Consider the following 26,169-nt stretch of genomic DNA (forward strand, 5'->3'; position numbering starts at 1 on the left):
GTTACTTTAATTCAAGTGTATACTGACCACAGGGAGCTAAGCGTGAATAGCCAATTACCTCTGTTTAGTGACCAAAACTGGCGAGTTAGTGATCACAAGACAGTAAACCTTCACCCACTTATCGGAAACTGTCATTGGACCGATTGGGCAGGCCTTACACACTGTAAAAAAAATATTGTTGGTTTAACTTAAAAAAGTAAGTTTAGTTCTTTGATATTAAACAATTGAGTTAATACAATGAAGGAGATTGGTTTAATCAATAGAAACTCAAAATATGATGTTATCTGAACCACATTAATTATCTAAGTTGATTTGACAAAAGATAAAAAGTTGTGATTACAAATAATGAAAATATTTTTTTTTACAGTGCATAAGAGGCATTCCCATAGCATCATCATTGGAAGCAGTGCCTTGTTCTCCTCTCAGGGAACCATGGTTACATGCATAACCTGAGTTTTTTTTATGGTTTTAGTTTTAGTTAACTATAATAACCCTGAGCAGCATGAGCCTGCAGTCATGCCAAGTCATTCAAGCAGCTTTGCTCTCATAAGTGAGGATTAAGATTTAACAGTGGATGCATTCCTGAACATAAATCACAGAAATGGGAATGTTTTTTTTGTTTGTTTGTCCATTTTATAAGCTTTATAAAAATATTTGTGTCTCCAAACATCACAATTTGTTTCCTATTTTGGAATGATTATTTATTAGTTGGAGGATTTGTTGAAGGATTATTTCTGAAAAGTAAAAATAAATAAATAATGATTTGCCATAGGTCATTCATTGAGTCCAGAAGATATGAGATTGGAATCGAAAACAAAATGTGGTGCCAGTTATGCTATTGATATGCTATATTTCCCCTGTCATTTCATTTAATTTCTGATCTTTTAGGACATCAAATATGGGTTTTTCAAATGGCAATTTTTAAAGTATTTAACTATTCATAAACTGTTAAATGTTGCATTTTTGCATAGTTAACCCTAACACCCTAACTGTGAATTATAATTTAAATAATAAGTTAAAATATGTTTTGTGCTAACCTTAAATATTTTTTATTTCCCCTGTAAAGATGTATTATAATGAGAGCTGGAAGTTGGCTTAATGAGACAAATATGTAAAACTGTAAACATAATGAAATATGGACAATAAAGGTTGTTTACTTATTTAAACCTGTGCAGAAAATGTCACTCACGTCAGATGTCATGTCATCTCTAATGTCACTCACTCAATGTCACACAATTTGATGTCTTTAAGACCAGATCATTATTTTAAAAATTGGATGTCACAGCATGACAGGGTTGAGAGCAGGGACACAGACAAATTCGTTTATTCTAAATGTAAAGGACTTACAAAGAAAGAATTTTAATATCATAAGCAATGTTGCAAAATGATCCATGTACATGGCATACTGTCCATTATTTACAGCTGCATACGTACAATTTTATTCCATCCAGAATTTTATATATATATATATAAAAATGACCAAATATGATGATGTGACCCAAATGTATATCATAATGACATGACAAGCAGCTCCTAAGAAACAGTGAGCTCACAATAACCTGACACTATAACAGTGATTCTACGTAACAATGTTCTGGTCTGAGGAAACACATTATCCATACATCCAGTAGGTATGTTTTCTTTGAGTACAATATATTACTTTCTAGCTTATAGTTGTTGGATTGGATACTGCTCGAATGTTGTTCTTTAAATGTGTGAATGATACAAATAAATGTATTAGATCCAGTAAAATATCTGAAAATGAAGGTGCAGTTGAACCTAATGTAGAAAGTCTGTAGATGAGTTCCCAAACAGCATTTAATACTCTTATCAATAAATGTACAAGTGGCAGTTGTAACTTCACAAACACTCTATTACTTTGGTGCAACACACACATTTGACTTTACAGTTGTATTGGAACTTGACATAGTAGTCTCTTCAGATAGTAGTCTCCTGGTCTGGATTTTCATTGCATTTTACAATAGCTGAAGGGGCATTCGTATTGCCATTAGAAACCCCACTGCCATCCTGTTCTGGAGCTTTTAACTGAGCCTTTAGTGCAAGCTTCTTCTCACGACGAGACAGTCTATTGTACATGATCCCCCACAACAGGTAGGATGAGGCATAAAGGCCATAAATAAGACCCAAGAAAGAATTTCTGTAGGGCAAAAAAAAAAGAGACCAGAATCTGTAGTTAGAAAATCTGCTGGTGCCTTGGTGCATTCATACCACCTTGTAAGATAGCACAGGGAGTGATCCGGGAAGTTAGTGAAGTTTTACACTTGTAAAAATCCTATTGTGTGGTCCTCGAGGGATTGCTGCTTCTGCTCTTTGAAAACACAGGAGATTTGGAGCTGGGCAGGGCCAGCGGAGGAGGAGGAGCCCGTTCAAAAGTTTGGGGTAAGTAAGATTAAAAAAGAATCCTTTGATTCATCAAGGATGCATGCAGTAAATTGTTCAAATGTGACAGTAAGGCATTTATAATGTTACAAAATATGGTAACACTTTATAATAAGTACAGTACAGGCCAACAATGTGGAAACATTACTATTTTTAAGGTTTTGAAAGAAGTTTCTTCTGCTCATCAAGCCTGCATTTATTTGATCAAAAATACAGAAAAAAAAAATGTAATATTGTGATATATTATTGCAATTTATAATAATTGGTTTTCAATTTATTATACTTTAAATTATCATTTATTTCTGTGATGCAAAGCTGAATTTTCAGGATCATTACTCCAGTCTATCACATGATCCTTTAGAAATCATTCTAATATGATGATTCATTATCAAAGTTGGAAACAGTTCTGCTGCCTAATATATTTGATGAATAAAAGGTTAAAAAGAACTGCATTATTCAAAATAAAATAAAAATTCTAATAATATACACCTTCTTTACTATCACTTTTTATCAATTTAACACATCCTTGCTGAATAAAAGTATTGATTTATTTCAAAAAAAGAAAGAAAAAAAAATGACTGACCCCAAATTACTGACCAGTAGTGTATATTGTTGTTACAAAAGATTTCTATTTTTAAAACATTTGCTTCTTTTTTTATTCATCAAAGTATCCTAAAAAAGTATCACAGGTTTTGAAAAAATATTAAGCAGCAGAACTGTTTCCACCTTTGATAATGAATCAGAATATTAGAATGATTTCTAAAGGATCATGTGAGTAATGATCCTGAAAATTCAGCTTTGCATCACAGAAATAAATGATCATTTAAAGTATAATAAATTGAAAACCAATTATTTTAAATTGTAATAATATTTCACAATATTACATTTCTTTTCTGTATTTTTGATCAAATAAATGCAGGCTTGATGAGCAGAAGAAACTTCTTTCGAAAACATTAAAAATAGCAATGTTTCCAAACTTTTGGCCTGTACTGTATATAGTAATAAAGTACTTACAAATCATTAATACTAATTCATATTTAATTTATTGTATTTACATTTTTTCATCTTCTTAATCTAAAGTGAGAACTATTTACAGTTAATTAGTTGTTAAAAACCCATAAAAACCCCACAATTTAACTCTTTACATATGAGCTAATTAAACAATATTAATTGCTAATAATAACTAAACAGAGTATAGGCCAAACAGGAACTAAGTCTATAATCATGACAACTATTTTGTATATAGCCTATTAATATATTAACAATGTAGAGACAACAATTAACTATGATTTGACTATAAACTAATAGTTTGAAAATTATTTGTAAGTACATTTATTTTATTACTGTACAGTTATTATAAAGTGTTACCAAAGTTACTTTAAATTTTAACACAATATAACTGTTTTTACTGTATTTCTGATCAAATGTAGCCTCGGTGAGCATAAGAGATGTTTTTCTTAATTATTCAAAGCTTTATATATAGACATCACTATCACATTAACATTTTATGACTGCAAACAAGTCAAGATGGTGGTAATATCATACACCTTTGGTGTTTTGCCACTTAAAAAGTTGTGACTATAAAATTCCATTTGGTAACATACAGTGGTGGTCAAAATTGATGGCACCCCTGATAAATATGATAAAAAATGGCTGTAAAAAATAAATCTGCATTGTTCATCCTTTTGATCTTTCATTCAAAAAATTCACAAAAATCTAACCTTTCATTGAAGTAAAATAATTGAAAGTGGGGGGGAAATCACATTATAAAATAAATGTTTTTCTCCAAAACATGCTGGCCATAATTATTGGCACCCTGTTATTAAATACTTTTTGCAACCTCCTTTTGCCAAGATAACAGATCTGAGTTTTCTTCTATAATGCCTGATGAGTTTGGAGAATAACTGACAAGAGATCAGAGACCATTCCTCCATACAGAATCTCTCCAGATCCTTCAGATTCACAAGTTCATGTTGATGCTTCTGCTCTTCAGTTCACTCATCAGGTCAGGGGACTGGGACGGTCATGGCAGAAGCTTCATTTTGTCCTCAGTTACCCATTTTTGTGTTGATTTTGATGTTTGTTTTGGACCGTTGTCCTGATGGAAGATCCAACCACGGCCCATTATAAGATTTCTAGCAGAGGCAGACAGGTTTTGATTTTTTATCTGTTGGTATTTGCTAGAATCCATAATACCATGTATCTGAACAAGATGTCCAGGACCTCCAGCAAATAAATAGGCCCACAACATATAAGATCCAGCAATATATATAACCGTAGGCATGGGGGACTCTTCATCCCTTTTTGCACCAAACACATCTGCTGGGTTTGCTGCCAAAAAGCCCTTTTATTTGTTTAATCTGACCACAGAATCCGGTCCCTTTTGAAGATCCAGTCGTGTCTGACAACTGAATATGCTGAAGTTTAGTTTTGGAGGAGCGAGGAGGATTTTTCTTGAAACCGTCCCAAACAACATGTGGTGATGTAGGGGTTGTTTGATAATTTTTTTTTAGGCTTTCTGACCCCCAAGACTCAAGTAATCTCTGCAATTCTCCATCTGTGATCCTTGGAGAGTCTTTGGCCACTCAAACTTTCCTCCTCACCATCCATTAAGACAATATAGACACACGTCCTCTTCCTGGAAGCTTCGTAACATCTTTAGTTGATTGGAACTTCTTAATTATTGCCCTAATGGTCAAAATGGGGATTTTCAATTCTTTAGATATTTTTTTACAGCCACTTTCTATTTTGTGAAGCTCAACAATCTTTTGCTGCACATCAGAACTATATTCTGTGGTTTTACTCATTGTGATGGATGATTAAGGGGATTTGGCCTTTGTGTTTCCTCATATTTAAACTCCTGTGAAACAAGAAGTCATAGCTGGACAGTTTCATGTTCCTAGTCACCCTGGTGTGCTAAAAAAGGTAAATATTAATGAGAATATACTTCAGAGATATTTTACTCATAAACAATTCTAGGGGTGCCAACAATTATGGCCAGCGTGTTTTGGAGAAAAACATTTATTTCATAATGTGATTTACCCCCCAATTTCAATTATATTACTTCAATGAAAGGTTAGATTTTTTGAATGAAAGATCAAAAGGATAATCAATGCAGATTTATTTTTTTACAGCCATTTTTTATCATATTTATCAGGGGTGCCATCAATTTTGACCACCACTGTACATGTTATTGGAAATAGACTTCAGATAACCTTTGCCATTTACCTTACTTCAAACACCAATAAATAAGATAAAGCTATTAATTAATTGTACTGTAATTGCCTACTAGCTGCAAACAAACGGTTCACATTCATGGCAAGTTCAGAAGGATCATAGGTTGTTTTCAAATGAATAAGAAGTGGCACTGTTCCACTGTTCCTGCTGTGCGGCAAATATTTCATGCTTGTCATGAAAGCTTTTCGTCAAATGAAATTTAAGGTCATATCATTTGTTTGTTAATGTTACAATGCTTTCACCTTTTCCAGTACTATTTGGAAAGATGACTACGATGACTGGTAGGCTAATTTCCCCAAAAGTGCAAAAACAGGGACTTGAAACTGTTTTTGCCAATGGCTGTGAGATTTGGGTCAAGTTATCTTTTTGTCTGACCAATGATACAAGGAGCGTTTTGAAAGCATATTAGCGAGAATTATGATATGTACAAGTTTGTTTCAAGGTGATAGTGGTGCAGAATTTTCACATTCACCCTAAAGGAAGACTTGGTTTAATTTGTATCTGTTCAACTTCTTAAAACAATGTAAGTTTCCAGTACTAACCTGAAGGCGCCTGTTTCGTAGATACGGCACGCTCCTTTCCCTCCACATTGTTTCGTGCCCCATTTCAGACAAGTCTTGTCAATCAAGGCTCCGAAATAAATTGGAGGGGGAATGCCACCTAGAAAAGTTTCTCAGATCAGCTGAAGATTCTTTATTTCTGCTGTTTTACAATCTTGCGTTAAGAACAAAAAAAAAATCCTCTTACCCAGTGTCCGAACAACCAAAGTATGCATACCAAGAGCAAAAGACTTCAGTTCTGGTTTTATGGATCTAGGAAAAGGTCAATCATGAGGACATTTATTAGCATTAAAAGAAATCTGTATTATCTGTATGTATGTATGTATGTATGGAAAGAACAGGGAGGAATATCTAACAGGGTGGGATAGGCTAAGATAAAATACAACTTGAAAAAGGTCAGTTTGCTATGATACACATTATGTATTTTCACCCAAGTTGGTGTTACTTCAATCTCGTTAGTCTACCTGTTAACCCTGTTATTCCTTTTCACAAGGGTTAACAGGTAGACTAACCTGTCATGCATTATAATAACTAAAATTGGGTTAAAACTCTTACAGGAATATACTTATGAAAAAGTTAGAACAATCAAATTAAAGGATTGCGTTTTGTAAGGTGACTTATTTTTGTCTTTGTGCCCTTTAATGAGGATGAAAAGGCACCACGAAGGACCCACATATTGCATTGTACAGTTTCCCTCAAATACATTCATGTCTCTCAAATGAGTGTGTTGTTGCACTGTTGGGAACATTTGTTACCTGAGCAGAATAATGTAACTTGGTGTTGCCCCACAAGCTGAGAGAAAGGCGCCAATGACTGATACCCCCATGTAGAACTTAAACATGTAGTCACAATCATTCTTTCGAGGACACTGGCCCAGCACCGCTGACATATTTGCATAGGGGAAAGACGACTCTCCAATGCAAGTGCAGTTGTGGAATACCTTTGAAAAGAATGAGACTATGTTAGCAAATGCAATACCAGCCAATGCAGTGGGGTCCAAATATGTAACACCAATTCTGGGACACTAATCAAATGTAAATAAACCATGTTCACTTGTTTGTACAAAAGATCAGCTTCCTCCACTGAGGCTCACAACTTGCTCTTTGGAACATTCTTACATCATGCTGGCATAACATGGATAATCAGGTTTACATAAACTTGGAGCGAGTTTAATTGCCAAATGGGGGACAAACTTAACCCTTTGGTATTGTTCAGTTGGGAGTCACACTTGTGTTGTTCATGGTCAAAAGTGACTGAACACCTGAAATGTAACTTTTTTTTTATTTTCAGTAAAATCTATATTTTTTCTCAATAATATTTATTTTGTATTTTGTATTTTGAGAGAGTTTCATTGTACTTAGTAATATTTATGCAATAATTATGATCATATTTTCCCCATTGAAAAAAAAAACTAATATTTTGTATTACTTTTCAATTAAAGCTATATTTCATGTTAAAATAGGCACAACTTTTAAAATCAAAATTTTTAAGGTATATTATTGCCATCTGGTGGGAGTAAAAAAAAAAGAAAAACGTATATAATGCAATGGTGTAACCACTAGATTCATATATGACTATAAAAAAGCATACAAATTCTCTAGTTGATTTTAGACATAAATACTTATTTTGATTATTTGATCTTCTGGTTGTGGATTTAGATATATATTCAGACATTCTTGAAGACATTCTTTTGAAATCTTGACGTGTCAGTTTTTAAATGAATTTTGCTAACCAGAGAAAGGCATTTTCTTACACATAACATCAAAATTCAATAGAAATGTAACAAAAATTTATAATATTTTTATTTTATTTTTTTTTATCAGAGCTTAATCAACCTGATTTTAACCTCTTATTTGAGTCTTCTGGTTGAATTTTGCCATATTGTAACAGCTACAGTGTCTATTTTTCTCTCTTGATATTTTAGGGTGTCACCCTTTCATTGTTTGTGCACTTTTTTTCTGCATTGTTGCTGATTTGTAGATTGTACACACAAAAAATTCTCTGTATTTTTGCCTATTTCCCATTCATTGTCTATGGCAAGTCATTTTTTACCGTGAACAACAAGAGTGTGATTATTCTTTTTTTACGACCATTAAGTGTTTTTGAATTGAAGCCCATGATTTTTATAAAAATTAAAAATTAAAAAAAGATTGTCGTCACATAGCAATTATTATTTTTTTGGTCTAAAATGACCGTACAACAACAGAGGGTTAATACCAAAACATTACAAATTTGCTAAATAGAATCAGTTTCACAAGTGGTCTTAGACTTTTGGACCCCATGGTCTAAAAATAAATGCAAATTTAGAAGTTCACAATATTTCGCAACTAGGTTTTAGTTTTAGTTAACTATAATGATCCTTGTTCATGGTCTATGATTCAATCAAATCATCATGGCTAAAATCTGTTTCACAAAGAAATGTATCACATGACAGCAGTTTCACGTCGTTTCTAATAGATTGTTTACTCAAATGTGTTATAGTACAGATGTTGTATACTATCACAATAACACCCCAGACAGCAACATAGTGTCGGACCAGATCCGGGTACATGTTGATTCAATGCGTACCAGATGTGGGCCGGATCTGGGCCGACACTATGTTGCTGTCTGGGACACACACAAATAAAATTGGTATAAAAGTATAGAGGTCTGTGGCCAAAACAGATTCAGCAACAGGCATGTAGTTATCTGGAAAAATGGGAATAGCTTACCATCTCCTTGCCAACCCCAGTAGAGGTTTGGCAGCCAGCGAGGCAGGGGGAGACATAGGTCACACCATTGCTGGCGCATATCGGATCCCAGTGCTTGAGAGAGCAGGAGCAACCAATGTTACACTGAGAGAGTAGTGTGTTCGTCTGGTAGGACACCTCTGGAGCCCTGTTAGAAATAAACAGAATAATAAAACCACTTAAAATTCAATATAGTTGTACTTATGGACTTAAAAATGATTCTCGGCTTACAAAAAACTGAATTATTGTTCAAAGGCCGCAAAGGCCTATTAAATGCCTCAAAAATGCATAGCAAATTTGTTTTCTTAACCTTATTTAAACTTTTGATTTGATCAGAGGATATTATAAATGAAATGGCACCAAAAGAAGTTAATGTCAAAATTACTGGAATCTGGGCCTCTGAGACCTAAATAGGACATGAGGGTTAAAAGACACCATTCATCAATTCCATTGACCACTCAAAGCTGCCACAGAAAAAGATGATCATCAACACAATGAACTGTAGGACTATTTCTGGAGTGTTTACCCTTGATATGACACTGTAAGTCCAGCCACTTGTGAGTTGTCACACTGCAGGAAATACTGAATGATCAGCGTAATGAAAGCCATAATAGAGGCACCGATGCAGATCTTGGCAGCTCCGAGAACATTCAGTTTGAACTTCTTCATTATAAACCCTCCAGTGATGATTCCAACGGCCACAGCTGGTAGATTCATAATGCCTGAAAAGATGATTTAAGATTGTTATACATGCATTTCAATTGAGTCCTCAAACTTATAACACAGTTCCTTTTCGAAAGGGAACTTGCACTGCGTCCTCTAGGGGCCGCTATGAGGAATGCCTGTGGCATGTCCAGTGTCTGAAGAATGAGTCTAAATACGTCAATGAACATGACATTGGCAGGCGACAGCCTATGACATCACCACTGGTATAAAAGGGCACTTGTGCAATACGTCATCCTCTTCTTGTCTTCAGGATCCATTCTGTTTGAGTGTGTGTCTAAACGAAGATGACCATGCTAAAGCTCTTTAGGAAGTGTGTACATCCGTGTCAGCGTTTCGATGACATACGATATATGCATTGTTTGCATGGGTGATTAGCATGCACGCTCAGTCCTCAAGAGGGCTGTTTGCTTGCATTGTGAGCGCTGCTCAATGAAGAAACCTGGGCTTACTAAGTAGCAGGCTCTCAGTGAGCCTCCTTAGTTACTGCATTCAGTTTCACCACATTCAGAGCTCTGCTCTCTTAAGTACAGTCAGGTAGTTAGGCTTTCTGTGAGCCTCCTTGACTGTTTATTTATGGAAGAAGTCTTTTGCTCCTCTCACTTGAGAGTCGTTAGGCTAAAGCTCTACCAGGCAGTAGTGCTGAGTTGTTAGGCTCTACCTGAGCCTCCTTGGTCACTGCCTTTACGTGGAGCGTTATCAGGTATCTTCTCACCATAGAGAGTCACTTTATAGAGGTCTCCGCTTCTCAGAGCTACGCCCATATAGCGATGTCAAGTGGTTAGGCTCTCTGTGAGCCTCCTTGTAGCAGTCGCGTGTGTAGGCCATAGTTAAAGGGATAGTTCACTTTGAAATAAATTTTTGATATGTTTTAGCTTACCTCAAGGGCATCCAAGATGTAGGTGTCTTTGTTTCCGCAGTAGTTTCAATTTTGATATTTTTAGGTCAAACCGTTCTTGTCTGTCAGTCAAATAATGCAGGTCTGTGGTCACTGTCTCAAAACACATGCACAGACAATTCCCCATCGTCCAAATGAAACAATTCCCCATCGTAAGTACACATTGATGGCCTAAGACACGAAACGAGCGGTTTGTGTGAGAAAACGAACAGTATTTATATCGTTTTTAGCTCTTGAAAACAGCACACGTCCAAATGATCTGACGGCGCGGGCGGGTATAGATGTATACATAGATGTCGCCTTGGCTACTGCAGTTCATTGGAACGAAACCGTAGCAAAGCGACATCTAGTGTATATATCTATGCGGGTATAGATGTATACACTAGATGTCGCCTTCGCTACTGCAGTTCATTGGAACGAAACCGTAGCCAAGGCGACATCTATGTTTATATCTATACCCGCCCGCGCCGTCAGATCATTTGGACGTATGCTGTTTTCAAGAGCTAAAAACGATATAAATACTGTTCGTTTTCTCACACAAACCGCTCGTTTCATGTCTTAGGCCATCAATGTGTACTTATGATGGGGAATTATTTCATTTGGACGATGGGGAATTGTTTTAATTTGGACTCTGTGCTTGTGTTTTGAGACAGTGACCATAGACCTGCATTATGACTAACAGACAAGAACGGTTTGACCTAAAAATATCAAAATTGAAACTACTGCGGAAACAAAGACACCTACATCTTGGATGCCCTTGAGGTAAGCTAAAACATATCAAAAATTAATTTCAAAGTGAACTATCCCTTTAAGCCTCCTTTCACTTTGGAGAGTCTTTATGCTGAGGCCTCCGCCCATGAGGCTCGACCAGGCAGTACTGCCTTTACATGGAGCATTATCAGGCCTCCTCTTGCTTTAGAGTCTCGCGTTATAGAGGTAGTTAGGCTCTCTGTGGGCAAGTAGTTAGGCTCTCTGTGAGCCTGCTTGTAAGCTGTCGTGGGTGTAGGATGTAGTTAGGCCTCCTCTCATTTTGGAGAGTCTTTATGCTGAGGCCCTTGCTCCTAGAGCTCAGCTAGCGGTAAGGTATTATGCTAGGTCGTTAGGCTCTCTTGGAGCCTCCTTGGCTACTGACCTCAGTGAGAGTCTTCATATTGAGGCCTCCACTCTGTGGAGCTTTGCAGGCCAGCTAGATTGAGTTTAGCTCTTTTGAGCTTTCACTGTACTGCCTTTGAGTATTGCTGACCTCCACTCTTAAGGGGTTGTCTGATAGAGGTTCTGGGTAACATACACATGACCCATCTTGGTCCCAGTTTTAACCCAGCCAACATTTGTATGTGGGGCCCATGTGGTTTTGAAATGGGCTGAAAAATGGGTTCTATATGGGATTGTCTGCGTCTTCCTTAATGGCCCCATGTTAACTGCCCAGATGGATTTCATGCAGGACTGCACTTGCTACTAGGTGGGACCCAAGTGGGCAACATGCACAAGACCCATCTCGGTCCCAGCTTGAACGAGACGCTGAGTCCTTTTGCCATGCTTTCGGTATTCCTGTAGATGTCTCCTTTAGATGAAAAGTGGATGATGTATTGCACAGGTGCCCTTTTTATACCAGTGGTGACTTCATAGGCTACTGCCTGCCAATTTCAAGTTCATTGTCATGTTTAGAGTCATACTTGAGACACCGGACATGCCGGAGACATTCCCCATAGCGACCCCTAGGGGAAGCAGCGTCTCATTCCCTTTTCTCAGGGAACCAGACGTTTTGTTTTATATATATATATACAGTACCAGTCAAAAGTTTGGAAACACTACTATTTTTAATGTTTTTGAAAGAAGTCTCTTATGCTCATCAAGCCTGCAGTTAAAAAAAAAAAACAAAACAAAAAAAAAAACAGTAATATTATGAAATATTATTACAATTTAAAATAATGGTTCTCTTTTTTAATATACTTTAAAATGTAATTTATTTTTGAGATGCAAAGCTGAATTTTCATCAGCAAGTACTCCAGTCTTTGGTGTCTTATGATCCTTCAGAAATCATTCTAATATGATGATTTGATACTCAGTTATTATCAATGATGGAAACAGTTGTGCTGTTTAATATATTTTTTTGGAATACTTTTTTCAGGATTCATTGATGAGTAAAACGATAACAGCATTTATTCATAAAAACAGCATTTATTCAAAATAAAAACATTTCTAACAATATAAATCGTTACCATCACCTTTTATCAATTTAACGCATTCTTGTTGAATTAAAGTACTAATTTCTTACAAATTATTAAAGTATATTGTTACAAAAGATTTCTATTCTAAATAAATACAGTTCTTTTTAACTTTTTATTCATCAAATAATCCTGAAAAAAGTATCTCAGGTTATAAAAAAATATTAAGCAGCACAACTGTTTCCAACATTGATCATAAATCAGCATATTAGAATGATTTATGAAGGATCATAAGACACCAAAGACTGGAGTACTTGCTGATGAAAATTCAGCTTTGCATCACAAAAATAAAGTACATTTTAAAGTATATTAAAAAAAGAGAACCATTATTTTAAATTGTAATAATATTTCATAATATTACTGTTTTTTTTTTTGTTTTTTGTTTTTTTTAACTGCAGGCTTGATGAGCATAAGAGACTTCTTTCAAAAGCATTAAAAATAGTAGTGTTTCCAAACTTTTGACTGGTACTGGTATATATATATATATATGATAGGGATGGATTATTGTTGATGTGTCAACATTAGCTAGTTTTTGTGAAAGTATTTTTCTTTTTTACATATAGATAAGAGGGACACAATTGGCCTCACTATGTGTTTTATATGGAAATTAATATTTAAGAGGCTTAAACAAAGTCAGTTAATGTAAAATAAATGTAAACCCACCTATCAAAAATATGGCCCTTGATGGTGATTGACCATAAGTTTGCTCCATGAACTTTGGTTTGAATGTGATCATTCCTATGAAACCATTGACTTGCACAAAAGCAGTGCCCAGGAGGAGCAGGTAAATCTGGTTGCTGAAGAGTTTCTTCAGTGCTGGCAGAAAATCTAAAAACATCAAGAAGCTTTACACAAGGGTCATGTATGCTCAATGTCTCAAAGATATCCTAGTAACAAACATATTGCAAAATATATTTTAATGAAATGCACACCTTTAGCCAGAGCTGCCATGGAAACCGGAGCAGGTTTGTTGGGAGGAGTACTGTGTTTGTTGTTGTCAGGAATGAAGCGGTCCTGCTCGCCCTCTAGAACATTCAACTTTTTCTCAGTTTCAGTCTCACCCTGCTTAAGAAGAGACTTGGGGAGGAACCAAAAGGGAATTCCAGCCAGTAGCATCACTACACCAGTTATCAAAAAACCCAGCCACCAGGCGCCAACCCAACGTGAGTCTTTGTGGTTGATGGTGATGATATCTTCAGGAAAAAAACAGACATGGACATTTTATTCAGTTTATAGTTTGAAATCCTAATGAACAGTATGACCGAAGACCCTTTATGTCAGAGGGTAACTAACTTAGTCAGCCAGTAAGTAATTATATAGAAGACTAGTTGAATTTTACTCATAACACACTGTGAATGTGTCACATATATGCATATCATAAAGTCATGTCATTCATTAACATCACATAAGAACACTGACTTCATGTATAATGCTGCATGCAGGGTTATGATCTGGAATCCTCTTGAGCAAACAGAGTGCTTTTTAAAGTTAACTGACCAAGTGACCTGACCAATCGACAAACGTTTACTTTTCACATTATTTGCATGCAACAAGCAACTATGACACAGTAAAACTGAAGGTACAAGTGCTAGTTTGTATGTCAAACGCCTTTCAGAAAGGTTGCTGGGAGTTTTTTTTAGAAATGTGCAGAAAATTATTATCATGTCAGTTTTGGTCAGTTAGATTTTTTTGCAGTGTCATAAATCATTTAAACATGATTAAAACATGTAAAATATTAAGGTGTTCATACTATACTGTACAAAGTAAAAATTGCCAATTGGGTAATAGAAATAAAAATAAAATAAATAAGATAAATAGATAAGTTTTAGCATGATTTTTTTGCACACAAACACATTTTAGGGATATTTTAATGAAAATAACATTATTATGTTATATTATATTATATTATATTATATTATATTATATTATATTATATTATATTATATTATATTTAAATAAAACATTTATTTTGATTTTTTTATTGACTAAAAATTTAATTTAATGAATAAAATATTTTTGTATATATATTTTCTTCCCATATTTTATAACCATGACAAGTTCTTAAATCACCAATTTGGCCTCGATATAGGCATATGTAAGATCAGTTTAGGTCAAAGAGCCATTATCAGTTCCAGTCTTTATTGGCTGAACAGGTGAATACCAGCATCTGATTGTTTACAGTTTGAAAGAGCAGTGTTACCTAAGTCTACTGCTCCGATGTCCACATAGAGCTTGGCACAGAAAGATCCTAACATGAATCCGAACATGGGCCCCATTATTCCCACCGTCTGTATGAGAGCTGAAGAAAACAAGACCTCAGTCAGAACAAAAATGCTGATTCACACTGACATCGTCTTAATCAGAGAAAGAGCAGGAGGGTGATGTTTATCACATGTCAGAAAATGTCGAGAACCCATTATATTTCACTCCCTCCCTCAACACCCCACCCCTATCCCCCCTCCAAATGAAATTTTTGCCTGACATTTTTATAACATTTCATAAATCAAGCACAGTACGCTATTAAAATAAGTTTCAATTGCGTAATTGAGTGAAATCTTATGGGGTTGCTTTGTAACTAGCAGGATGTTAATAGGCTTAAATGTATGACAGAATTGGCAATATAATACTCAAAACCGGCAATCAATCATACCCAGGTAAAAAGCAGTGTTTTCCTGCTTCGAAAAGTCATCTAGGTAAGACAACCCAAGCGGCATGACGGGTGTCTCCCCCACCCCACGAAGCATGTTCCCGAGAAAGACGCTGAGCCACATGGAGGAACTGGCTGCTTTCTCACACTCTGAAGGAACAAAAACACCACAAATGAACAACTACACACAAGACTGCTAACATACCTCAAAGCATCTCAATGAAAGATCAAAGTCTAAGTATCAATTACAAAAAAAGAAACGATAAATTTCAACATATTGGGCCTCCAACAGGTCAGAGTTCAGAAATACAAAAGCCAGATAAGAAATCTAGAGCGGTAGGTCAATGTTGGTAGTACATTCATATTACAAGCCAAACATGAAAACTGATTTTACAGCTCCACTTTCCCAACTTATGTCTGGTATCTTCTCAGAATAACTGTTCTTTCATAAGAATGTGGATGCCAGTATTACTGAAGGTTGAATGTCTGGCTCATATTTCTGTTTCTTAAATAAAATTTTACAATTTAATTTAATATAAATTATTCGATTTTATTGGATTTTTGGAAGAAGAAACTTAAGTGGAGAGGCTTGATCTTATCAATGAACTTTGTGAAGAAAGACCTATCAGCTTAATATCGCAGGACAAGCTCGAACAACTTACCTGCTTGAACTTCCATTGTGTGAATATCATTAGCTTGTGAATGACTTCTATTGGTTAAGCATGGTAGAATACTCTCTGTCCCATTGGAGGCAGAAAAATGTGTAATTGTTGTCTCGTATTTGTACCTGTGGAATATAAACACACGTTTGACACATATTACCAGTATTTACTTCAATACAGAAATGTGAACTTGCTGATACAAATACAGTAACCGAAGTGGGTTTAGTTCTATCTGCATTTCTAAAAACCCTGCATTGTCAAATGTTAAAATATGTTTATCCACGTAAACTTACAGTCCTTGGAATAAATGTGGTGCCGCGGTTATGAAGGATCCTATGGCCATGAGTAAACATCCAGCTGCTATCAGTCGTGGTCTATGTAGTTGAGCGCCAAAGTAACTCACGAAAGCTATTACAATCAGATTACCTGAAAAGAACAACAATTGGTTATCCTGTTAAAATCACAACTCATTTTATACTCCACAAGAGAGAAATATATTGCAAATTTACTCGCATTTACACAATAGACTTAAGTCCCCGATATATTTCGTTCTTCGCTTAGGGGTAAAACGAAGTTCGGAAAACGTGACCAACGATATACTGTTATCGAACATCTGACACCGCCCACATTGCTGAGAACGACGGTTGGATTAATCGGGTGCAGCGTTAGTTCGGACAAGCCACGCAGGCATAGGCCGCGATCAGCTGACGCGATCAGCTGTCAAATCGCTCCAACCACTACCATTTTCCTATTAGACCGGGAGGATATATATACGTGGCACTACTGCCCGGGAAACATGCTCAAACTGCTCGCAACCCTCCCGCCCTCCCACTATAAGTATACTATCAAGCATACTTCCATGCACCTTCTGGCTGTTCTCTTCTTTGTTTCAGATTACCAAGGCTTCCAAGTTCTAGCGTCACGGACATCATCGCCAAGAGACACTCATCCTCATAGCCAAGCTACAGTATAGACGTCCCGGAATTCACTGCTATGTCTACATGTTAAAACTGTTGCTTAAAGACATTACTAAACTGTTTTAAATCTGTACATCACTCAAGCTGATGGTTCTATGAGGGGTTAATGCTAAAGCTCTGTATGTCATTAATTATAGAGCAAGAACCCCCATAAGGAACCATACCGCCAAAGATAAATTGTGTTCAATAAACTCAAGTAACTTGCCAAAGTGGTCTCGTCTGAAATATGTAAATATGCTGCGCGCTTTCCTCTCAATAACAAAATAAACACAACACAATTGAGAAAACAGCGATCATTTGTTATTAGAAAAGCATCTGATCATAGCAGCAATATATTTGCACAAGCTCTGCAATTCAGCAGTCTAGTAAAGTCACGTCACGTTTATTTTATACAATACATTGGCTAAAATCAAGCAGTTTTGCCGTATTAAACATGAAAAACATTATCAGTACAACTTCCGGAGAAATGAACCAGAGAAGATTTCCATGTGAAAGAAGGCGGAGCCTATTATGCAATCGCCACGGACCAATGGTAGTACAAAGGCGTTTTAAGTCCAGCCAGAAGCGAACTCTTCCGGAAAGTTTGCTTTGGCAAGCTGTTTCAAACTCCCAAACCGAACTCCAAACAAAGTTAGTTTTGGTATAGTTTTGTTTCAAAATGACGTCACATCAGTTCATTCTTTGATTTCGCTTAAGTATACCGGGGTCTTAATGAAACAGTGTGGCACTAATACAATGTCCCTAAAAAGTATTTGGAGACTTAAGCCTCACTTAAAAATGTTTCAGTGTCACTGTATTAGATATTCATATTCAGAAATTCACTAAAACCACGTGGTTAAAAGTCTTGGAAAAGCTCTAACATCACTTGTTTACTTAAAATCAAACCAACTGGCATCTACCATTGCATTTAAGTGCCACTTAAGTGTCCATATACTTTTTGGGGCCAAACTACAGTAAATGCAATCCGATCTCATGAGAAAACGTAACTATTTGGTGGGGTGGTGATGATACAGTGATAAACAGGAAAGTAATGGTTCAATGATGCAAACAGAATTTAATTCTGCTGTAAAGCGGCTTTAAAAGACAATAGTAAACATAAACAGTCATTTTTCAGTTGAAATCAGTTCAGTGTTGATTCAGTTTACTTCAACATCTACGCAAAGTTGGAATGAGTAAATTATGGAATGAGTGCAAGCAGCTCTGGATAAAACAGTGATAAATTCGTATGAATTTGTACATTGTGATTTGTACGATTTTTATAAAACATAAGCATCAAGGTTCACCCCCAACCTCACAACCAAACCAATGGGGAGTAAGACGACTGTACGAAAACTCTCTAATTAATTCATACATATCAGTCACCAGTTCGCCAAAATAGTTATGAATTAACATGACAGTTTTTTTGTTATATGAAGGTATTTGTTTATAGCATTCTGCTACATAAAGGCCCAACATGTGTAATTTTGATTCTCACCAATTTCAAAACTTCCGTCAATGAATCCAATCAGCGAGCTGGGAATGTCAAAGCGTCTCTCAATCTGTGTGATGGAGCTCTTCATGTAGCTGCCCTGAAACGCTTTGGCAAAGAACACAAAGCACATGGCAGCCAAAAACATCTGAAAAAGAAAAACACAAGATTTTGTAGAAAACAAAAGTAAGCATAACAGTCCACCCTTAACCCTAACCTTAAAACTGACTGTATGTGGGGCAGTGAGCAGATGGTATATCAAATGAATGAGATTGTACCAGTTTGCCAAAACAGAATAAAAAAAGAATAAATTGTGCAAATTCTGAAAATTCTGATATATGTGCATTCAATAACATAATTGACATGGCAGTGACACATTACATATTGAGAGTTCACAGAAATTTAACCCACATGTTGATGACTAGTAAAAGTAGTTTCTGCAAATTGTAAGTTCATGTCGCACGAGTTAACCATTAAAAAGTGTATGTTGTAGTTTGGGTCAGAAGCCATGCCATTTATTTGTTTAACCAAAAGTAAGTACACTAATCATCAACTTCCACCAAAACTCTGTCTCTGCCCCAAACATTGACCTTCTAGAGGGACTAATTTCTTAGTTTAGTATTTCCTAGTAGAGTATTGCTTGGGAATGGAAAGTTTGAGTAACGTTTTAATTATTTTGCAATTTGGGTCTAAAAATGAATATTTTACTCACTCAGGTGTCTTTACAAACCTGTATGACTTTCTGACTTTCTTCTAAAAAACGTATTTAGTTATACTTTATTTGGTAACACTTTATTTTTACAGTGTCCTTGTTACATGTTACATGTAGTTATTGTAGTAATAACTATCTAACCAAACTCTCATCTTAACCCTAACCCTATAGTAAGAATATGTAGTTAATTTGTAGTACTCTGTCTGCACTTAAATGTATAATTACACTGTAATATTGACACCTTAAAATAAAGTGTAACACTTTATTTTAAGGTGTCCTTGTTAAACTGTAATTATACATGTAGGTATGTATTAATTATCTAGATGTACTTAGGGTTAGGATTAGGGTATGTTTTTAATTTTTGGTAACACTTTAAAATACGGATCCTTCGTTAATGAATAACTACACAGGAACAAATGAGTAACACAATGTTAACAATCTAGTAACTACAGTTAACTACGAATTAGTAAGTAATAGCACACAGATTTAAGTGGTAGTTCACTATTAACTAATCAATAACTACTATTTTTTAATACTTCACAGAGAACTACTGAATTTTTTACAGATTTAAGTGGTAGTTCACTAATAACTAATCAATAACTACAATTTTGTAATACTTCCCAGAGAAATAATGAAAAAAAAATCACAATTCATGCAAAACTTAATAACTAATGCAGGAAAAATTACTAGCACTAGATTAACATTACTGCTAGATACTGTACACTAATTATCAATATGTAGTAGCGTAGCAGACTTATGATTTGGGAAAGCTGTCAATAATTAGCCTATGCACTGCTGTCTTTTAGAGAACTATTCATAAACTAAATAATTTTTAAGAATTGTTTTTATAAATGCACTTGTCTGGAACACTTACTCTGTGGCCGACTTTTCGGCATTCCTCTGGACTGGCTTTGAATAACTAGACTCATCATGGTGAGTACTGGAACATACTGAGTCATCAGCCATCCAAATACCAGTTATTTTATTATTTAACCTACCTCTCAAAATTGTTTTTATGTATGTCTCTTTGTTCATATGTATATATATATATATATATATATATATATATATATATATATATATATATATATATATATATATGTGTGTGTGTGTGTATATATATATCCTGTGAATGATTAGATGATTCTACCCTTTCGGGTTGGCTCTTCATTAGTAACTACAGCATGGAATCATGATAACTAGTAATGACTCAAGTGTTACTACATACCTCTATAGGAACTACTAATTATTTGGATCCGTATTCTAAAGTGAAGATCATGTTAACTAACTAGTAATGACTCAAGTGTTACTACATACCCCTATTTGGATCCGTATTCTAAAGTGAAGATCATGTTAACTAACTAGTAATGACTCAAGTGTTACTACATACCTCTATAGGAACTACTAATTATTTGGATCTGTATTCTAAAGTGAAGATCATGTTAACTAACTAGTAATGACTCAAGTGTTACTACATACCCCTATTTGGATCCGTATTCTAAAGTGAAGATCATGTTAGTAATGACTCAAGTGTCTCAAATGACTCAAGCTTTAATAAAATAACTGGTATTTGGATGGCTGATGACTCAGTATGTTCCAGTACTCACCATGATGAGTCTAGTTATTCAAAGCCAGTCCAGAGGAATGCCGAAAAGTCGGCCACAGGGTAAGTGTTCCAGACAAGTGCATTTATAAAAACAATTCTTAAAAATTATTTAGTTTATGAATAGTTCTCTAAAAGACAGCAGTGCATAGGCTAATTATTGACAGCTTTCCCAAATCATAAGTCTGCTACGCTATTACATATTTATAATTAGTGTACAGTATCTAGCAGTAATGTTAATCTAGTGCTAGTAATTTGTCCTGCATTAGTTATTAATTAGTTTTGCATGAATTGTGATTTTTTTTCATTTTTTCTCTGGGAAGTATTGAAAAATAGTAGTTATTGATTAGTTATTAGTGAACTACCACTTAAATCTGTAAAAAAATTCAGTAGTTCTCTGTGAAGTATTAAAAAAATAGTAGTTATTGATTAGTTAATAGTGAACTACCACTTAAATCTGTGTGCTATTACTTACTAATTCGTTAATCAGAGTCACTTGTTAGTTAACTGTAGTTACTAGATTGTTAATATTGTGTTACTCATTTGTTCCTGTGTAGTTATTCATTAACGAAGGATCCGTATTTTAAAGTGTTACCTTTTTTGGACCTCATTGCATAGGAACCATCTTTTAAAATATCTTCTTTTGTTTTCCACAGAAGAAAGAAAGTCAAACAGATTTGGAATGATACAAAGGTGAGTAAATAATAGCAGAATTAGTATTTTGGGGTAAATGTGATGTCTCTGGATGTCCATTGACTGTTTTTGATGGTGATGAACTGAATTCAATACAGTGGCCATAAAAAGTGATTGCACATTGAAGCCTCACTTGCTTGTTGTAAACAAATGGTCATGTGATTTTTAGTCAAGTTAAGTAATCTTTATTTATATAGTGCTTCGTACAAAATGGATTGTTTCAAAGCAGCTTTACAGTGATAAGTGGAAAATAACGATTAAATGATGCAAACAGAATTTGATTCAGCTGTAAAGCAGCTCTTAAGGACAATAGTAAACGGTCATTATTCAGTTGAAATCAGTTCAGTGTTGATTCAGCTTATTTCATCAACTTTGTTAAGTTCATCAAATATGAGTACAATGAGCTCTGGAGAAAACACTAATGTCATCATGTCAGCTCAGTTCAGTTCTCATGCAATAGTGTCAGTGCATTATTAAGTGTCCCCAACTAAGCAAGCCAAAAGGCGACAGTGGCATCAGTGGATATATGAAGTCAGTTCAAGTCAGTCAAGTTCACACAGGTGTCTTAAAGGGATAGTTTAGGCACCTAAAAATAAAATATAAAATTTCAAGTTGTTCCAAATTTGTATGAGTTTCACAAAAGAAGATATTTTGAAGAATCTTGGTAACCAGACAGTTGATGGACCCCATTGACTTCCATAGTATTTATTTATTTTTTCCTATGAAGGCAATAACTATGGAAGCTTGTTTCCGCCAATGAATAATCAATTAATAATAATTGCGACTTTTTATCTCACAATTCTGACTTTTTTTCTCACAATTGCGATATATCAAGTCAGAATTGTGACTTTTTTCCTCACAATTGCGAGATATTAAGTCAGAATTGTGAGAAATAAAGTCGCAATTCTGAGAAATAAAGTCGCAATTGTGAGATATAAAGTCAGAATTGCGTGTTATAAAGTCGCAATTCTGGGAAATAAAGTCGCAATTGCAAGATATAAAGTCGCAATTCTGAGAAATAAAGTCGCAATTGGGAGATATAAAGTCAGAATTGCACGATATAAAGTCGCAATTGCGTGTTATAAAGTCAGAATTGTGAGATATAAACTATTCCGAGGTAAAAAAAAAGAAAGAAAAAAGTCCGTCTTTTTTTCCCCTTAGAATTGGACTTTATATCTCACAATTCTTACTTTATATCTCATAATTCTGAGAAAAGATGTCAGAATTGCGAGATATAAACTCGCAATTGTGTGTTATAATGTCAGATTTGCGTGATATAAAGTCGCAATTGCGAGAAAAAAAGTCTGAATTCTGACTTTATAACACGCAATTCTGACTTTATAACACGCAATTCTGACTTTATTTCACGCAATTCTGACTTTATATCTCGCAATTCTGAGAAATAAAGTCAGAATTGCGAGATGTAAACTCGCAATTGTGAGATAAAAAGTCGCAATTATCTTTTAAAATGTTTTATTTTGTGGCGGAAACAAGCTTCCATAAAGAACTGATAAGACTTTAAAATGTGTACCTTGAAATGCAATGTAAGTCGCTTTGGATAAAGGCGTCTGCCAAATGCATAAATGTAAATGTAAATGTAATGTAGGATAATGGCTACCGTCAACTGTCTGGTTACCAACATTCTTCAAAATATCTTATTTTGTGTTCAACAGAAGAGAGAAACTCATACAGGTTTGAAACAAAATGAGGGTGAGTAAATGATGATAAATGATGAATTAAAATTTTTGGGTGAACTATCCCTTTAACAGAACAACCAACCTGATCTCACGGCAATTCGTAACAATTCAACAAGGTGGCTAATTCGTACGAATTCATACGACCTCACTCGTACGAATTCGTACGATTTTTGCTAAATCGTACATATTTTACGAATTGCCCAATTCGTATGAATTCATACGAATGACCTACCCCTGACCCCGCCCCTAAACCTACCCATCACGTGGGTTTAGACAAATCGTACAAATTCGTACGAGGGAGGTCGTACGAATTCATACGAATTAGCCACCTTTTTATCACTCGTACGAATTTGTACGAATTGGTCGTGAGATAGTGTTGGAACAACCACAGGTTATTGAACATGGTCCACTTAAGGTTGAAAACCAGAAAGTGTCCAAATACTTTCTGTCAATATATATATGCAATTTTTTATAGTTTAATATGCAATTTTCACTAAATGCTATTTCATAGTTTTTTAAAGATTTGCTCGGAAAATGTGCTAATGCTATTTTTATTGTTCAAAAATTCCACTTGCTTGATTTTTTTTATTATTATAATTACTGCAAGTCTGTGTGTGACTTAAGTGTCCAAATTTCTTTTTTGGGGCTACTATAAAAAATCTCAGAAGACGAACTGAAGAAAGTCAATAGAAAGTAAACTGTTGATGGGATTAAATGGGCTGTTTCATGTCTTTGATCATAATGGGTCAATGTAATCAGGAAGTTCCAAAGCAGAAGAAAATGAATGAAAATTACCTTTAATTTGGAGCAGCATGGCTCTCGTGCCGTCTTCTGTTCCACGCTCATGATGCCCTGGAAGCAAACGATACGAATGAAAGATGACAGAAGAGTGCAGAGCGTGTTAACGCCAGGACCATTATGTCCAGCATCATGTTATTGTCGTGCAAACAGCATTTTTTTTTTTCAGGGTCCATTGTTCGGGGTAAGAAAACATCATCTGAAGGAAAAGACCCCTGAGGGTGGAGCTGAGTGGATTCAGAAATTGCACCACATTTCCTGCCAGAGGAAGGGTGTTTGAAAAAATCAAAGTTTTCAAGAATCATGGACAGCAGGACAAACTTTGTTGATGTTGGTTTGATGCTTAAGACAATGAAACGTGTTATGAGGAATTTTTTTTTTTTTAAATTTGCTTGACGCTGCAAGCAAAAAAAAGAAAGAAAAAAGGTATTAGTTAAGCTGACTAGTTGTCACAAGTGGTTGCAAATCTAAATTAGTATAAGGTTTAGAGTCAAAAGTCTAATAAATGCTCAGTTTATAGGTTTGCACTGTACATTCACCAATTTCATCCTCTAAACTTATATGCAAAGATATATTTCATACAATGTTCACCAAAACAATGGTCATTTTTGCATACCTTTTTGCAAACAGTTAAACTCTTTATTTATTTATTTTATGAAAATCATATAATAAGCTGTTTAATGGCAGATTGCTATTGAGACCCCTTATAGTGTGACAAGCTTTTATAGATGTGTTACAAAATTCACAGATTCACAAAACAAGTGGCAAACAGCTCTGGTCATACAGTGTGTATAATATAATAGAACAAAATGCATAATCACTTCAGATAAATTGGTAGCACTTTACAGTGAAGTATCATCTGTTAACATTATTTGTAATTTAGGTAACACTTTACAACCGTAATTTATTAATTGTATTAACATGAACAAACAATGAGCAGTTTTACAGTATTTATTCATCTTTGATAATGTTAGTTAATACATATACAGTCATTCATTGTTTGTTCATGTTAGTTCACCGTGCATTACTTCATGTAACAAATATAACTTTTGGTTTTAATGTACAGTAGTTCACATTTGAAGTGGAGCAAAACCTTTCATCAAAGTTACACATGAATTTTGAACAAAACCCGTTCTTGTCTTTTTTGATCCACTTGAAATGTTGACTACTGTATTAGTAAATGTTGAAATTAACATCAACTACTAAGATTAATAAATGCTGCAGTATTGTTCATTCTTAGTTCATGGTAACTAAAGTAGTTAAGTAATGAAACTTAATTGTAAAGTTACCGATATAAATCAGCTCTGCAAACAGGATATTCTTTTATAAACAACAAGAAATTGATCAGACTTATAGTAAAGACAGTAAGAGATACAGAGATCATATGTACCTGTGCTGTTGCCGGTGTCCCTCGGTGGACGGATAGAGGACTCTGACACTTTGCTCACAGGTAAGGCCTTGTCACGCAATGTTATAACATTTCATCTAATAAGTAACCAAACAATCATGTCCATTTGCTAATCCTGTCAACAGACCACTTCTCTACAAGTGAGAGGGGGCTGGGGTTTCTCAAGGGGGCACAGCAGACCAACGCTGTCTCATAACGCTTGGACAAACATAGATGGGACGCTTCAGTCTAAAGTCACTGTTGCTGGAAGTAGTGTGAGGCTTTCACTCAAATGCCTGTACTGTCAAATGACCCTTCACTTCAATTTAAATACTCTAAATGTCTGATAAGAATACTGCACGTCCAGAAGTCCATCAAAATATCAATATTTAATAATAATTATCATTATTATAAGAATAATAAAAACAGTATATTGATTATTATGTTAAAGTCATTATTATTATTATTATTAATGGAGTTTTTATAAGCAAAGTAGTTAATCAAAAAAAAAAATATTTGTATTAATCTCTCTGAGTATTTGGCGTAGTAATGGATATGACAATGTATATGTACAGTATTTGGTCTTGGTGGAATAAATACACTGCTATGCTGTTGCTGTTGTTTATCGCTGCTGCAGAGCAAGTACGGGACTTGCTACTGCCAATTCATACACCACACACTGCTGTGAGCAAGTAAGACATGCTGCTGCTGTACAGTATAGCGTACGTACATGAGTTACCCGTAGCAGATCTA

The 26,169-nt window shown here is 35.1% G+C and overlaps 1 protein-coding gene across 1 annotated transcript; it reads right to left on the reverse strand.

Moving 5' to 3' along the window:
- Positions 1 to 1,308: 1,308 nt before the first annotated feature.
- Positions 1,309 to 25,719, reverse strand: slco1d1 (solute carrier organic anion transporter family, member 1D1). Its single transcript, XM_084408316.1, has 15 exons — positions 25,420 to 25,719; positions 24,027 to 24,083; positions 18,533 to 18,674; positions 16,375 to 16,507; positions 16,082 to 16,206; positions 15,423 to 15,569; positions 14,973 to 15,071; positions 13,705 to 13,965; positions 13,436 to 13,600; positions 9,453 to 9,648; positions 8,909 to 9,074; positions 6,953 to 7,137; positions 6,385 to 6,449; positions 6,180 to 6,297; positions 1,309 to 2,158 (listed from the first exon to the last, which is right to left on the reverse strand). The coding sequence occupies exons 2-15, from the start codon at positions 24,075 to 24,077 to the stop codon at positions 1,939 to 1,941; spliced, it is 2,073 nt and encodes a 690-aa protein (XP_084264442.1). The 5' UTR covers positions 24,078 to 24,083; positions 25,420 to 25,719; the 3' UTR covers positions 1,309 to 1,938.
- Positions 25,720 to 26,169: the final 450 nt, after the last annotated feature.

The sequence above is a fragment of the Rutilus rutilus genome, assembly GCF_951802725.1.
Source record: "Rutilus rutilus genome assembly, chromosome: 4".
NCBI classification, from domain to species: Eukaryota; Metazoa; Chordata; class Actinopteri; order Cypriniformes; family Leuciscidae; genus Rutilus; species Rutilus rutilus.